The 16789-nt window shown below is 44.5% G+C and overlaps 2 protein-coding genes across 2 annotated transcripts in view; one reads left to right on the top strand and one right to left on the bottom strand.

The window, feature by feature from the left end:
* ints6 (integrator complex subunit 6) overlaps positions 1-2331 on the top strand; it is a 63395-nt gene extending 61064 nt beyond the window's left edge. The window contains exon 18 of the mRNA XM_052523079.1: positions 892-2331. Coding sequence (XP_052379039.1) covers positions 892-985 — 94 coding nt within the window. The 3' untranslated portion in view covers positions 986-2331. The remainder of the gene's footprint in view (positions 1-891) is intronic.
* A 4197-nt stretch (positions 2332-6528) lies between these two features.
* On the bottom strand, positions 6529-13988 carry serpine3 (serpin peptidase inhibitor, clade E (nexin, plasminogen activator inhibitor type 1), member 3). Its single transcript, XM_035766434.2, has 6 exons — positions 13584-13988; positions 10435-10902; positions 9898-10096; positions 7992-8092; positions 7570-7740; positions 6529-7026 (listed from the first exon to the last, which is right to left on the bottom strand). The coding sequence occupies exons 1-6, from the start codon at positions 13849-13851 to the stop codon at positions 6974-6976; spliced, it is 1260 nt and encodes a 419-aa protein (XP_035622327.1). The 5' UTR covers positions 13852-13988; the 3' UTR covers positions 6529-6973.
* Positions 13989-16789: the final 2801 nt, after the last annotated feature.

The raw sequence follows: 16789 nt of genomic DNA, 5'->3' as shown, positions 1-16789 counted from the left end.
CATGTTCTGTTCTGTTCTACTTCTCTACCGGCGACCATGTTCTGTTCTGTTCTACTTCTCTACCGGCGACCATGTTCTGTTCTGTTCTACTTCTCTACCGGCGACCATGTTCTGTTCTGTTCTACTTCTCTACCGGCGACCATGTTCTGTTCTGTTGTACTTCTCTACCGGCGACCATGTTCTGTTCTGTTCTACTTCTCTACCGGCGACCATGTTCTGTTCTGTTCTACTTCTCTACCGGCGACCATGTTCTGTTCTGTTCTACTTCTCTACCGGCGACCATGTTCTGTTCTGTTCTACTTCTCTACCGGCGACCCTGTTCTGTTCTGTTCTACTTCTCTACCGGCGACTCTGTTCTGTTGTACTTCTCTACCGGCGACCATGTTCTGTTCTGTTCTACTTCTCTACCGGCGACCATGTTCTGTTCTACTTCTCTACCGGCGACCATGTTATATTCTGTTCTACTTCTCTACCGGCGACCATGTTATATTCTGTTCTACTTCTCTACCGGCGACCATGTTATATTCTGTTCTACTTCTCTACCGGCGACCATGTTCTGTTCTGTTCTACTTCTCTACCGGCGACCATGTTCTGTTCTACTTCTCTACCGGCGACCATGTTCTGTTCTACTTCTCTACCGGCGACCATGTTCTGTTCTACTTCTCTACCGGCGACCATGTTCTGTTCTACTTCTCTACCGGCGACCATGTTCTGTTCTGTTCTACTTCTCTACCAGTGACCATGTTCTGTTCTGTTCTACTTCTCTACCGGCGACTCTATTCTGTTCTACTTCTCTAACGGCGACTCTATTCTGTTCTACTTCTCTAACGTGTTCTATTTTACCGTGTTCTGTTCTGTATCAGTGACAATGTTCTATTCTCTTCTATTCAGGTTCAAGAAGCGGGTGCTGATAGAACAGCTGGAGAACTTTTTAGAAGAGATCCATAACAGAGCCAACAATATGAACCACCTGGACGGGTTCTAATGGACAACTCTTCACTCCCCGGACCCTCAGACCTGACCCCTCCTCCCCACCCTCAGCCCTCAACCTGCAGCCCTTACCCAGGCTGAAATATTCCTATAGAGAAGGGGCATATACAGTGTATGAACTAACCCAAGCAATGAAATGAGTGCTGTTGGCCTGTCTGTCTCTGTCCGTGTATACTGTGTGACGCGTGTCTCATCAGTGATGGTATGGGGAACTGATATTGCTAAGGGAGGGGGTTAAATTCGATTGTAAAAAGTTTCCAACAACCTCAGGGCCAAAAGAGGAACACTGATGTTTTAGGATTCAAATGAATCTTTAGGTGGCTTCATGTTTTTTATTTTATTTTTTCATTTTCTCTTTCTAGTCATCTCCCTCTCTCTCTCTCTAGTCATCTCCCTCTCTCTCTCTAGTCATCTCCCTCTCTCTCTCTAGTCATCTCCCTCTCTCTCTCTAGTCATCTCCCTCTCTCTCTCTAGTCATCTCCCTCTATCTCTAGTCATCTCCCTCTCTCTCTAGTCATCTCCCTCTCTCTCTAGTCATCTCCCTCTCTCTCTCTAGTCATCTCCCTCTCTCTCTAGTCATCTCCCTCTCTCTCTCTCTAGTCATCTTAGTCATCTCCCTCTCTCTCTCTAGTCATCCATATCTCTCTAGTCATCTCCCTCTCTCTCTCTAGTCATCCATATCTCTCTCTAGTCATCTCCCTCTCTCTCTCTAGTCATCTCCCTCTCTCTCTCTAGTCATCTCCCTCTCTCTCTAGTCATCTCCCTCTCTCTCTCTAGTCATCTCCCTCTCTCTCTCTAGTCATCTCCCTCTCTCTCTCTAGTCATCTCTCTCTCTCTCTAGTCATCTCCCTCTCTCTCTAGTCATCTCCCTCTCTCTCTCTAGTCATCTCCCTCTCTCTCTCTAGTCATCTCCCTCTCTCTCTCTCTAGTCATCTCCCTCTCTCTCTCTCTAGTCATCTCCCTCTCTCTCTCTAGTCATCTCCCTCTCTCTCTCTAGTCATCTCCCTCTCTCTCTCTAGTCATCTCCCTCTCTCTCTCTAGTCATCTCCCTCTCTCTCTCTAGTCATCTCCCTCTCTCTAGTCATCTCCCTCTCTCTCTCTTTCTAGTCATCTCTCTTTCTTGTCATCTCCCTCTCTCTTTCTAGTCATCTCCCTCTCTCTCTAGTCATCTCCCTCTCTCTTTCTAGTCATCTCTCTCTCTAGTCATCTCCCTCTCTCTTTCTAGTCATCTCTCTCTAGTCATCCCTCTCTCTCTCTAGTCATCTCCTCTCTCTCTCTAGTCATCTCTCTCTCTCTAGTCATCTCTCTCTCTCTCTAGTCATATCTCTCTCTCTCTCTTGTCATATCTCTCTCTCTCTCTTCTCTCTCTGTAGTCATCTCCCTCTCTCTCTCTAGTCATCCCTCTCTCTCTCTAGTCATCCCTCTCTCTCTCTAGTCATCCCCCTCTCTCTCTAGTCATCTCCCTCTCTCTCTAGTCATCTCCTCTCTCTCTAGTCATGTCCTTCTGTAGCTCAGTTGGTAGAGCATGGCGCTCATCCCGATCCCTCCCATACGTAGAATGTATGCACACATGACTGTAAGTCGCTTTGGATAAAGCGTCTGCTAAATGGCATATATTATTATTATTATTATTATCTCCCTCTCTCTCTAGTCATCTCCCTCTCTCTCTAGTCATCCCCCTCTCTCTCTCTAGTCATCTCCCTCTCTCTCTCTAGTCATCTCCCTCTCTCTCTAGTCATCCCTCTATCTAGTCATCCCTCTCTCTCTCTAGTCATCTCCCTCTCTCTCTCTAGTCATCTCCCTCTCTCTCTCTAGTCATCTCTCTCTCTAGTCATCTCCCTCTCTTTCTGTGGTATTTTTGTTGTGGGTTTGTCCCCGTTTGGTTATTCACTTAATCCTGATAGGCACTCCACTCCACCAATAGAAACACTCCTTTTACTCTATTCACCAACAGAAAGGGTTGGCCACTCCCCTCCCTCATGACTTCCTAATCTTGCCATGAAAAGGTTAATCTAAAATCGGCTGCACCTACACAACCTACACCGAAGCCCACATTTCACTCTCATGGAACTCCATATTTGTAGGCAAGAGGAACGTCACGAGTCAGTCATCTTAGCAGTTCTGGATTATAGCTAGAAGGATAAACCAAACCAAACTCCCAACAATAATAATAGCGTACCATCTGAATGCTGTTATCAAAGTGCCACAGACAAGAACCCTCTGTGATGGGTAGTAGACGAGCCTCAGGAAATAGACAATAATTGAATGGTTAGCAATAGCATCCGTGCCACTAGCAATTTCCCCGTACAACCACTTAGTTACCCTTTACTGCAATCTTAAACTAAATCTCTTTGTAGTGTAACAGTTAAGTGTCGTTGGACATTGTGTAGAATTGAGGCCCTAGATGTCTGGCTGGCAGTTTACACCACAACATTTGCAATCCTCCCTGCCCCTATTTCCCCTTTTATCTCTCCCATCTCCTTTCCAACCCCCCCTCCCCCTACCCTCCTATACAGGGACCAAATAGTTGCCAAACTTGTCTTTGTTTATAAAGAGGACGCTACCAAAAGAGAGTATTTTGAATACGCTGTATAGATGTAAATACCTTTAGAGAATTATTTAAAGAGAATGTTCAGAGGCCTTTTTTTTTTTTTTTTTTTTTTTTTTTTTTTTTTTTTTGTATTTCCATGAATAAAGTTTATATTTTAACCTGTGACTTGGCCATGTAAATAAAGTCAAAACACACAATCAACATAATTGTTTTATGTCACTGTACTTTCAAGAAAAGTTTGAGACTTTTGATGTTAGTGTCATGATTCATTGGCTTTAGAAGCTTCTCTGATAGGCTAATTGACATCACTTGAGTCAATTGGAGGTGTACCTGTGGATGTATTTCAAGGCCTACCTTCAAACTCAGTGCCTCTTTGCTTGACATCATGGGGAAATCAACCAAGACTTCAGGAAAAAGAATTGTAGACCTCCACAAGTCTGGTTCATCCTTGGGAACAATTTCCAAACACCTGAAGATACCACGTTCATCTGTACAAACAATAGTACGCAAGTATAAACACCATGGGACCACGCAGCCGTCATACCTCTCAGGAAGGAGACGCGCTGTCTCCTAGAGATGAACGTACTGTGGTGCGAAAAGTGCAAATCAATCCCAGAACAACAGCAAAGGACCTTGTGAAGATGCTGGAGGAAACGGGTACAAAAGTATCTATATCCACAGTAAAACGAGTCCTATATCGACATAACCTGAAAGGCCATTCAGCAAGGAAGAAGCCACTGCTCCAAAACCACTGTAAAATAGCCAGACTGGTTTGCAACTGCACATAAGGACATTCCCCAGGTGGTGAGGATAGGAAATATCTCCACCCCGCTGATCCTCAACACTGGGGATGCGTTCTCAGCCCTCTCCTGTACTCCCTGTTCACCCATGACTGCGTGGCCATGCACACCTCCAACTCTATCAAGTTTTACGGACGACACCACAGTGGTAGGCTTGATTACCAACAACGACGAGACGGCCTATAGGGAGGAGGTGAGGGCCCTCTGAGTGTGGTGTCAGGAAAATAACCTCACACTCAACGTCAACAAAACAAAGGAGATGATTGTGGACTTCAGGAAACAGCAGAGGGAGCAGCCCCCTATCCACATCGATGGGACAGTAGTGGAGAAGGTGGAAAGTTTTAAGTTCTTCGGCGTACACATCACGGACAAACTGAATTGGTCCACCCACACAGACAGCGCAGTGAAGAAGACGCAACAGCGCCTCTTCAACCTCAGGAGGCTGAAGAAATTAGGCTTGTCACCAAAACTACAAACTTTTACTGATGCACAATCGAGAGCATCCTGTCGGGCTGTATCACCACCTGGTACGGCAACTGCTCCGCCCACAACCGTAAGGCTCTCCATATGGTAGTGAGGTCTGCACAACGCATCACCGGGGACAAACTACCTGCCCTCCAGGACACCTACACCACCCGATGTCACAGGAAGGCCAAAAAGATCAAGTACAACAACCACCCGAGCCACTGTCTGTTCACCCCGCTATCATCCAGAAGGTGAGGTCAGTACAGGTGCATCAAAGCTGGGACCGAAAAACAGCTTCAATCTCAAGACCATCAGACTATTAAACAGCCACCACTAACATTGAGTGGCTGCTGCCAACACACTGACACTGACTCAATCTCTAGCCACTTTAATAATAAAAAAATCAATGTAATAAATGTATCACTAGTCACTTTAAACAATGCCACTTTATATAATGTTTTCATACCCTACATTACTGTATGTAATGTATATACTGTACTCTATACCATCTACTGCATCTTGCCTATGCCGTTCGGCCATCGCTCATCCATATATTTATATGTACATATTCTTATTCGTTCCTTTACACTTGTGTGTATAAGGTAGTTGTTGTGAAATTGTTAGATTACTTGTTAGATATATATTATTACTGCACGGTCGGAACTAGAAGCATTTCGCTACACTCGCATTAACATCTGCTAACCATGTGTATGTGACCAATTTGATTCGATTTGAAGATTGTACTTTTTGGAGAAATGTCCTCTGGTCTGAGGAAACAAAAATAGAACTGTTTGGCCATAATGACCATCGTTATGTTTGGAGGATAAAAAGGGGGGAGGCTTGCAAGCTGAATAACACCATCCCAACCGTGAAGCACATGGGTGGCAGCATCATGTTGTGGGGGTGCGTTGCTGCAGGAGGGACTGGTACACTTCACAAAATATATGGCATCATGAGGAAAATTATGTGGATATATTGAAGCAACATCTCAAGACATCAGTTAAAGCTTGGTGGCAAATGGGTCTTCCAAATGGACAATGACCCCAAGCATTCGTCCAACGTTGTGGCCAAATGGCTTATGGACAACAAAGTCAAGGTATTGGAGTGGCCATCAGAAAGCCCTGACCTCAATCCTATCGAACATTGTGGGCAGAACTGAAAAAGCGGGTGCGAGCAAGGAGGCCTACAAACCTGACTCAGTTTACACCAGCTCTGTCTGGAGGAATGGTCCAAAATTCCCACAACTTATTGTGGGAAGCTTGTGGAAGGCTACTCGAAACATTTGACCCAAGTTACACAATTTAAAGGCAATGCTACCAAATACTCATTGAGTGTTTGTAAACTTCTGACCCACTGGGAATGTGATGAAAGAAATAAAAGCTTAAATAAATAATTCTCTCTACTATTATTCTGACATTTCACATTCTTAAGATAAAGTGGTGATCCTAACAGACCTAAGACAGGGAATTTTTACAAGGATTAAACTGTCAGGAATTGTGAAAACTGAGTTTAAATGTTTTTGGCTGAGGTGTATGTAAACTTCCGACTTCAACTGCATGACGATCAACTGTATTAACATAAATATTTTGAGAAAAAAAGTGTTGACATGAGTTTTATTAATTTGGTGGATGTGAGAGTTTCTGAATCCTCTCCGTGACCATGGAGCAGGAATTAGCCAGTAGTCCTACAGAAGTAAATGACCAAGACACTTTGGGTGCAAAACACAGATGTATTTACATTTTATTTACAGATATGTACAACAAATATTGTCCCTCTTCCGGATGTCTGGAAACCTCTGGTCCCCAATAAATATGGGCAGTGTGTTGGGGTTGAATATGAGCGGGGGTAGGGTATGTTGGTGGGGGTCCTAGGGTGGAGGTTAGGGGGTCCTAGGGTGGAGGTCCTAGGTTGGAGGTAAGAGGGTCCTAGGGTGGAGATAAGGGGGTTCTAGGGTAGAGGTAAGGGGGTTCTAGGATAGAGGTAAGGGGGTTCTAGGGTGGAGGTAAGAGGGTCCTAGGGTGGAGGTAAGGGGGTTCTAGGGTGGAGGTAAGGGAGTCCTAGGGTGGAGGTAAGGGGGTTCTAGGGTGGAGGTAAGGGAGTCCTAGGGTGGAGGTAAGGGGGTTCTAGGGTGGAGGTAAGGGAGTCCTAGGGTGGAGGTAAGGGGGTTTTAGAGTGCCTGATCAGCTGGATTCACCACACGCCCCATAAATAGAACAGATCCTGGAGAGAGGGAGAGAGATGGAGAGAGGGTTGACAAATGGAGCGATTAATAGAAGGCAAACTAACAAGGTGATGCTGTAACGGCAGTACAACACTCTGACTAAGGCTGCGTTTACACAGGCATCCCAAATCTGATCTGCCACTGATTTGATTGATCAAAAATACTATCGGTGGCAAAAGATCAGAATTGGGCTGCCTGTGTAAACGCAGCTGTGTTGAATATTAGTGGATGGTTTGAGTCCTGAATACTGATTGGCTGAAAGCCGTGGTATATCAGGCCGTATATCACAGGTATGACAAGAAAATACATTTTACTGCTCTAATTACGTTGGTAACCAGTTTATAATAGCAATTAGGCACCTCAGGGGGTTTGTGGTATATGGCCAATATACCACGGCTAATGGCTGTATCCAGGCACTCTGCATTGCGTCGTACATAAGAACAGCCCTTAGCCGTGGTATATTGGCCATATTCCACACCCCCCTCGGGCCTTATTGCATATGTAAGCCATCTGTTAATTATTTTGTATGGTAGGCCTCCTACCTGTGCTGACTTGTCGCAGGAGGAAGAAGAAAGGTCTGTCTGCTTTGAAGACGGGAGCTCGGGATCGTTTGAGTAGCACCATAGTGGTTACTGCCGCTGCCTTGGTCCCGTCCTCTGTTACCTCTATCCTGGCCTCATGAAAGGCATCTGACACATACAGGCCTTCCTCTGCTGTGGAGAGATAACAAACACAATGCTGTAAGTACTGGACAGTCATCTGCAGAGTACTGAGGATGACATGGAGTCTCATACAGGCTTTTATAGCTCAACTCAGAAAGTAAACCAAATTTTGAAAATGTTCCTCGTTGAAAAGCGAATTGGAATTTCAGTTTACTTCTTGAATTGACACAAATTGAAATGGAATTTGACCCCAATCCTAATCTCACATTAAACCAGGAAAAGGCAGTTTGAGTGTTCTGTACCTGAGAGTCCGGTGAAGTCTGCTGCCATTGGGTCGAAGGCGTCACTGACCCCCATTGACGGCAGAATCAACCTCAGGTTGAACCTGTTCTGCATTTTAAACCTGTTAAATGACAGTGCATTACACTACCGTTATCCCGTTTCGCCACGCTAGATCAGTCATCATGGAGGTTAGGACATGGTAAATGCTATGGGATACTTGTGGGATGACCATACCCCACAAGACATGCCACCAGAGGTCTCTTCACAGTCCCCAAGTCCAGAAGAGACTATGGGAGGTACACAGTACTACATAGAGCCATGACTACATGGAACTCTATTCCACATCAAGTAACTGATGCAGCAGTAAAATTAGATTTAAAATACAGATAACAATACACCTTATGGAACAGCGGGGAGTGTGAAGAGACACAAACATTGGCACAGACACACAAACACGATAACATACTCACTATACACATGGATTTAGTACTGTAGATATGTAGATATGTGGTAATGGTGGAGTAGGGGTCTGAGGGCACACAGTGTGTTGTGAAATCTGTGAATGTGTTGTAATGGACCCCAGGAAGAGTAGCTTCTGCCTTTATTCAACATCACTTTACTATAACACACACTATAACACACACACTATACGCACACGTACACAGATTTTGTTCTGTAGATGTGGTAGTGGTGGAGTAGGGGTCTGGGGGCACACAGTGTGTTGTGAAATCTGTGAATGTAATTGTAATGTTTTTAAAATTGTATAAACTGCCTAAATTTGTTTGAACCCGGGAAGAGTAACTGATGCTTTGGCAGCAGCTAATGGGTATCCAGAATAAATACGAAATACCCTAAACTATAATCCTTACCTGAACCTAAACCGTTTTAAATGTCAACTTCAATGACGTGAAGTTGGGTCGTCCCAGGTATCTCTCTTAGCAAACGTCCGTTAGGATACAGGGAACGGAAGCTACTTTGGGCTAGGAAATGTTTTACATCAGTGATACTAACCTGGTATAAGAAATGTTTTACATCAGTGATACTAACCTGGTATAAGAAATGTTTTACATCAGTGATACTAACCTGGTATAAGAAATGTTTTACATCTGTGATACTAACCTGGTATAGGAAATGTTTTACATCAGTGATACTAACCTGGTATAGGAAATGTTTTACATCAGTGATACTAACCTGGTATAAGAAATGTTTTACATCTGTGATACTAACCTGGTATAAGAAATGTTTTACATCAGTGATACTAACCTGGTATAGGAAATGTTTTACATCAGTGATACTAACCTGGTATAAGAAATGTTTTACATCAGTGATACTAACCTGGTATAAGAAATGTTTTACATCAGTGATACTAACCTGGTATAAGAAATGTTTTACATCTGTGATACTAAACTGGTATAAGAAATGTTTTACATCAGTGATACTAACCTGGTATAAGAAATGTTTTACATCAGTGATACTAACCTGGTATAAGAAATGTTTTACATCAGTGATACTAACCTGGTATAAGAAATGTTTTACATCAGTGATACTAACCTGGTATAAGAAATGTTTTACATCTGTGATACTAACCTGGTATAAGAAATGTTTTACATCAGTGATACTAACCTGGTATAAGAAATGTTTTACATCTGTGATACTAACCTGGTATAAGAAATGTTTTACATCTGTGATACTAACCTGGTATAAGAAATGTTTTACATCTGTGATACTAACCTGGTATAGGAAATGTTTTACATCAGTGATACTAACCTGGTATAAGAAATGTTTTACATCTGTGATACTAACCTGGTATAGGAAATGTTTTACATCTGTGATACTAACCTGGTATAAGAAATGTTTTACATCAGTGATACTAACCTGGTATAAGAAATGTTTTCAAGGGAAAACATATTGATGTGTGTAGGCTACCTGGGGAGAAAGACATCCATCTTGGTTCTACGGAGGCCAGTGTCCCAGGTGGTCACAGCGCTGGGAGTTAGCTGGGATTCCAGAGAGGACAGTGGCGTCTTCCTGTCGCTGGGCAGAGCTACCAGCAGACTGAGGGAGTGGCCCAGGTACGGCAGCTCCAGAACTGTGTAGCGCTGATCAGACAAGGTGCGGAACTGACCTACACACAGAATGGACACAAAGGGAGGGACCACTTAAATAAGGACACAGGATAATCAATCATATGGATTTTAGAAGCCCTTTGTGACATTAGCAGTTGTCATGGTTTTACAGATACCCAGCCTAGAACCCCCAAAGACCAAGCGATGCACAAACACTAAACACTAAAGACTTTACAATTGTAGAATGTCAAATGATCTAGATTACTGTAGTATGAAGCAAAACTCCAACTCTACCATTAAGCTAAATGTGGTGTGGTGTGCTTGATGGATTGACTGTAAGCCACAGCCAAAGGGAGAGACGGAGAGAAACATATTGCCGTTGTCTCTTCTCACTTACCAAAGTTGACCTCTGTGGCCTGGTGCATCATGGGCACCTTGATGGTGCTGCCGTCCAACAGGGTGAAGGGAAGGTTCTGGGTGTCTGTGAAGAGGAACTGTTTCTGCCACACGCCCCGGAAGTTTACAGTGTTGACCAGGGCCATCTGCAGCCGCTGGCCCCACCACAAGGCTTCTTCCTGGGCCTCGCCAGACCCAAACAGCTCCCCGCTGCCACCGGACTGGAGCGGCTCACCGGTGCCGTGGTTACGTCCCCACTGTTGCAGCTGGCTTCGGCTGTGGTTGGGCTGGCTGAAGTTGGCTCGCACCAGACTGCTGTTGCCCAAGGCTGCTGCATGCTGGGTAAAAACAGGAAGTAGCTGGACGCCGCTCTGGACGAATAGGACGCAGGCCTGCCGGAGCCGCACCCCGTGACTGGAGTTACCCACATCTCCCTGCGACCGCAACAGGAAGTCCTGCACCTGCATATCTGGAGAGACCGGAAATGGAATCAGTGGCTTGGTTCCCACTACATTTGCTTTTTGGTTTTCATTTAAGGTTAGGGTTAGGCGTAAGGTTAGCAGTGTAGTCAGGGTAACAGTGTGGTTAGGGTTAGGTATAAGGTTAGCAGTGTGGTTAGGGTTAGCAGTGTGGTTAGGGTTAGGCATAAGGTTATCAGTGTAGTTAGGGTTAGGTATAAGGTTAGCAGTGTGGTTAGGATTAGCAGTGTGGTTAGGGTTAGGCATAAGGTTATCAGTGTAAGGTATAAGGTTAGCAGTGTGGGTAGGGTTATCAGTGTGGTTAGGGTTAGGTATAAAGTTATCAGTGTGGTTAGGTATAAGGTTAGCAGTGTGGTTATGGTTAGGTATAAGGTTAGCAGTGTGGTTATAGCTAGGTGTAAAATCAGATTTTAAGAAGATAAATAGAACTGGTCTTCCCCACTAATGGTTAAGGGCTAGGGTAAGCTGACCCTAGATACGATTTTGCAACTTGTCCAGATAATGACGACCCAAATGGAAACCTTGTGTGTTCAAGAATGTGATGAGGAAACGATGTATTCCAAAACAAGAGTGAAGAAGAAGACACCAGGATCCGACCAACCCATTTAATCCGGCTCTACAATGGCAAGTGCATATATGTATAATATATGAAGTGTGTATGTATGTATGTACTGTGGGGCAACAAAGTATTTAGTCAGCCACCAATTGTGCAAGTTCTCCCACTTAAAAAGACAAGAGAGGCCTGTAATTTTCATCATAGGTACACTTCAACTATGACAGACAAAATGTGAAACAAAAATCCAGAAAATCACATTGTAGGATTTTTGGAAGTGGAGGGTCCATCATGGTCTGGGGCGCTGTGTCACAGCATCATCAGACTGAGCTTGTTGTCATTGCAGGCAATCTCAACGCTGTGCGTTACAGGGAAGACATCCTTCTCCCTCATGTGGTTCCCTTCCTACAGGCTCATCCTGACGTGACCCTCCAGCATGACAATGTCACCAGCCATACTTTTTATTTTACCAGGTAAGTTGACTGAGAAAACATTCTCAATAACAGCAACAAACAGGGGAATAGTTACAGGGGAGAGGAGGGTGATGAATGAGCCAATTGTAAACTGGGGATTATTAGGTGACCCTGATGGTATGAGGGCCAGATTGGGAATTTAACCAGGACACCAGGGTTAACACCTCTACTCTTATGATAAGTGCCATGGGATCTTTTATGACCTCAGAGAGTCAGGACACCTGTTTAAAGTCCCAACCCGAAAGACGGTACCCTGCACAGGGCAGTGTCCCCAATCACTGCCCTGGGGTATTGGGATATTTTTTTTTTTTTTTTTAGACCAGAGGAAAGAGTGCCTCCTATTGGCCCTCCAACACCACTTCCAGCAGCATCTGGTCTCCCAGCCAGGGACTGACCATGACCAACCCTGCTTAGCTTCAGAAGCAAGCCCGCAGTGGGATGCAGGGTGGTATGCTGCTGGTTCTGTGCATGATTTCCTGCAAGACAGGAATGTCAGCGTTCTGCCATGGCCAGCGAAGAGCCCAGTCCATGAGGAGGAGATGCACTGCAGTACTTAATGCAACTGGTGGCCACACCAGATACTGACTGTTACTTTTGATTTTGACCCCCTCCCCTTTGTTCAAGGACACATTATTCCATTTCTGTTAGTCACATGTCTGTGGAACTTGTTCAGTTTATGTCTCAGTTGTTGAATCTTGTTATGTTCATACAAAAATGTACACATGTTAATTTTGCTGAAAATAAACGCAGTTGACAGTGAGAGGACTTTTTTTTTGCTGAGTTTATTTGAATCATATTAAAATAAAATGTAAAGTGAGTGCCTGATTGAGTTCTATTTTGCTAATTGTTGGCTACCGTCTGCGATTTTTGCCTACAATATTTCATGATGTGTAACAAGATGTGCACAATAACGTGCCAAAGAATAAGCCTCAATATTTGCAGAGGATATCGCTCTAGGATGCTGATCCGTCGTCTGTATTGTGGACTAATGTTAAGGTCAGATTTGAACGGAAAAAGCTAATCAGAGCAGCGCTGCCTTCATGTCCATCCTGTCAGTAACGTATCGACACATTCTCCAATGACGGTTAAATTGTGTTTTGAGAAACGCATGTGACATGGAGCCCAGGTCCATACCACATACACAGCCACCCGGGGCTTAGAGCCGAAACCTTTTCTTCACTTTGGCACCTTTCACCTTTTTTTTCAATCAAGTATGCTGATAAATCAATCAAATATCCTCCCTCTCTCTCTGCCTGAAGTAGGGACGCCCTTCTCTACATTACCTTTTAAACTTCACTGGTTTAGTGACTTCTGTGTAACACCGTGACCTTTGGACCCCAGTGTCTCGGTATTACCCACTGAATAATCTGATTACAAAGCAGAGGCAGGTATTAAGTCTCCAGACACCACTCTACCGGCCGACAGGACCCCCATGCCAATTGTCCCACAGGACCCCGTACCAGCGGTGCAGCCCGGCACCCGTTTAAGGAAACAGTATTCTCAGGTGACTGATTTAAACAAACCGTAATGGAGAGCAAAATAAACCCACACTGGTAAAGATGCTAGTTAAGGTGCTCAGCCATCCTCTGGATGCCCTTTCACCTTTTAGCCCACGAGGCTCTGCTTGGTGGGTGGGATTTCTTACCGTTGATGTCATATCCCAGTGCGGCCACCAGTTGCGCCAGCGTGTTGCCGCGGGCGCCCAGCTGCAGAAGACCCAAGGACAGCGAGACGCTCGCCGGCGACACTATCAAGTTGGAGTTGTTCTCTGTCTCGGTGAGCGTTTGGTAAAGGTTGACGGCAAACTCTGTGTGCAGCTCTCCCATGGTGTCTTGAAGGCTGAAGGCGTCACACTGACCCCTCTCCACCAACCAGAAGTAGACGAACAGCGAGGTCATCGACAGGCGACACATGACCTTGGAAGTGAATGGTCAAAGGACAAATGTAGATGTTGATGGCAGATGGGGTTCACAGAGATAGGGTCCACAGAGATGGGGTCCAGAGAGATGGAGTCCACAGAGATGGAGTCCACAGAGATGGAGTCCACAGAGATGGGGTCCACAGAGATGGAGTCCACAGAGATGGGGTCCACAGAGATGGAGTCCACAGAGATGGGGTCCACAGAGATGGGGTTCACAGAGATGGAGTCCACAGAGATGGAGTCCACAGAGATGGGGTCCACAGAGATGGGGTCCACAGAGATGGAGTCCACAGAGATGGAGTCCACAGAGATGGGGTCCACAGAGATGGAGTCCACAGAGATGGAGTCCACAGAGATGGGGTTCACAGAGATGGGGTTCACAGAGATGGAGTCCACAGAGATGGAGTCCACAGAGATGGAGTCCACAGAGATGGGGTTCACAGAGATGGGGTTCACAGAGATGGGGTTCACAGAGATGGGGTTCACAGAGATGGAGTCCACAGAGATGGAGTCCACAGAGATGGGGTCACTGCAAAGACAAGGAGGGTAGGTCAGGTTATAACGTCTTTATAGGCATATTTTTATTGTTCCGTGTCACTATATATATTGATTTTATTTGGCCGTTAAAAAAAATATATAGACATGTGCAAAACTTGACAAAGTCAATGACTTGTGATCCATACAGTGAAATGATTACTTACAAACCCTTAACCAACAATTCTTTAAGAAGTTAAGAAAAATAAGTGTTAAAACGTCTTAGGGAAGTTGAGAATTCAAGCAGCTTTTCGCAGCTTTTTGTTAAAAATCGCGCAACATTTCAGCGCCCTGCTATTCATGCCAGGAATATAGTATATGCATATGATTAGTATGTGTGGATAGAAAACACTCAGACGTTTATGAAACTGGTTAAATCACGGCTGTGACTATAACAGAATGTGTGTTTCATCGAAAAGTGCAGGAAAATCTGATCACTGAAAATGGAAAACAATATCCATGCGCGATTTCCAGGAATTGTTATAGGTGAACCGGATTAAATAGGGCTGAGGTTGCAGTACCTACAGCTTCCACACGTTGTCTATAGTCTTGTCATTTGCCTGGGCTTTGTTTCTTGGTCAAACCGAATCAAGGGAACCGATTCCCTCCGGTCTCCGACCGGATGTTTTGGTTGAGATTTCTCAGGACAGTATTTCAATAAGGACACCTATAGAATTGACATCGCCTCGTGATCAATTGTATCACTTATTAACGTGTACTAATACCTAAAGTTGCATTACAAAAGTATTTCGAAGTGTTTTGTGAAAGTTTATCGTCAACTTTTTTAATTAAAAAAAATGACGTTACGTTAGAAAACGCTATTTTTTTCCGTTGTTCACAGATCGATATCTAGGCTATATATGGACCGATTTAATCGAAAAAAGACCCAAAATGATGTTTATGGGACATCTAGGAGTGCCAAGAAAGAAGCTTGTCAAAGGTAATGAATGTTTTATATTTTATTTCTGCGTTCTGAGTAGCCCCCGGCTATCGCAAAATCTGTCGTTAGGTGACGGTGCAGTATTTGGGGGATACATGCTATCAGATAATAGCTTCTCATGCTTTCGCCGAAAAGCATTTTACAAATCTGACTCGGTAACTAGATTCACAACGAGTGTAGCTTTAATTCAGTATATTGTATGTGCATTTTAATGAAAGTTTGAGTTTTATCAAAAACTCTATGTGGCGTACTTGAAATTTCCGCTGATATATGTTCCCACCACGGGACCACTGCCCTATTAATTAATTAATATATTTTTTTTAAATAAAAGTAACTAAACATATAATTAAACAGATAATTAAACATCAGCAATAAAATAACAGTAGCGAGGCGATATACAGGGAGTACAGGTACTGAGTCAATGTGGAGGCAATATACAGGGAGTACCGGTACTGAGTCAATGTGGAGGCAATATACAGGGAGTACCGGTACTGAGTCAATGTGGAGGCAATATACAGGGAGTACCGGTACTGAGTCAATGTGGAGGTTATATACAGGGAGTACCGGTACTGAGTCAATGTGGAGGCTATATACAGGGAGTACAGGTACTGAGTCAATGTGGAGGCTATATACAGGGAGTACAGGTACTGAGTCAATGTGGAGGCTATATACAGGGAGTACAGGTACTGAGTCAATGTGGAGGCTATATACAGGGAGTACAGGTACTGAGTCAATGTGGAGGCTGTATACAGGGAGTACCGGTACTGAGTCAATGTGGAGGCTATATACAGGGAGTACCGGTACTGAGTCAATGTGGAGGTTATATACAGGGAGTACAGGTACTGAGTCAATGTGGAGGCTATATACAGGGAGTACAGGTACTGAGTCAATGTGGAGGCTATATACAGGGAGTACCGGTACTGAGTCAATGTGGAGGTTATATACAGGGGGTACTGGTACAGAGTCAATGTGGAGGCTATATACAGGGAGTACCGGTACTGAGTCAATGTGGAGGTTATATACAGGGGGTACCGGTACAGAGTCAATGTGGAGGCTATATACAGGGGGTACTGGTACAGAGTCAATGTGGAGGCTATATACAGGGGGGTACCGGTACAGAGTCAATGTGGAGACTATATACAGGGGGTACCGGTACAGAGTCAATATGGAGGCTATATACAGGGGGTACTGGTACAGAGTCAATGTGGAGGCTATATACAGGGGGTACTGGTACAGAGTCAATATGGAGGCTATATACAGGGGGTACTGGTACAGAGTCAATGTGGAGGCTATATACAGGGAGTACCGGTACTGAGTCAATGTGGAGGTTATATACAGGGGGGTGCCGGTACTGAGTCAATGTGCGGGGGCACCGGTTAGTGGAGGTAATTTAGGTAACATGTACATGTAGGTAGAGTTAAAGTGACTATGCGTAGATCATAACCAGAGAGTAGCA

The sequence above is a fragment of the Oncorhynchus keta genome, chromosome 7 (genome assembly GCF_023373465.1).
Source record: "Oncorhynchus keta strain PuntledgeMale-10-30-2019 chromosome 7, Oket_V2, whole genome shotgun sequence".
In the NCBI taxonomy this organism is placed as follows: domain Eukaryota; kingdom Metazoa; phylum Chordata; class Actinopteri; order Salmoniformes; family Salmonidae; genus Oncorhynchus; species Oncorhynchus keta.
The sequence above is the reverse complement of the archived record's forward strand: the minus strand, read 5'-3'. Positions and strand labels throughout refer to the sequence as shown.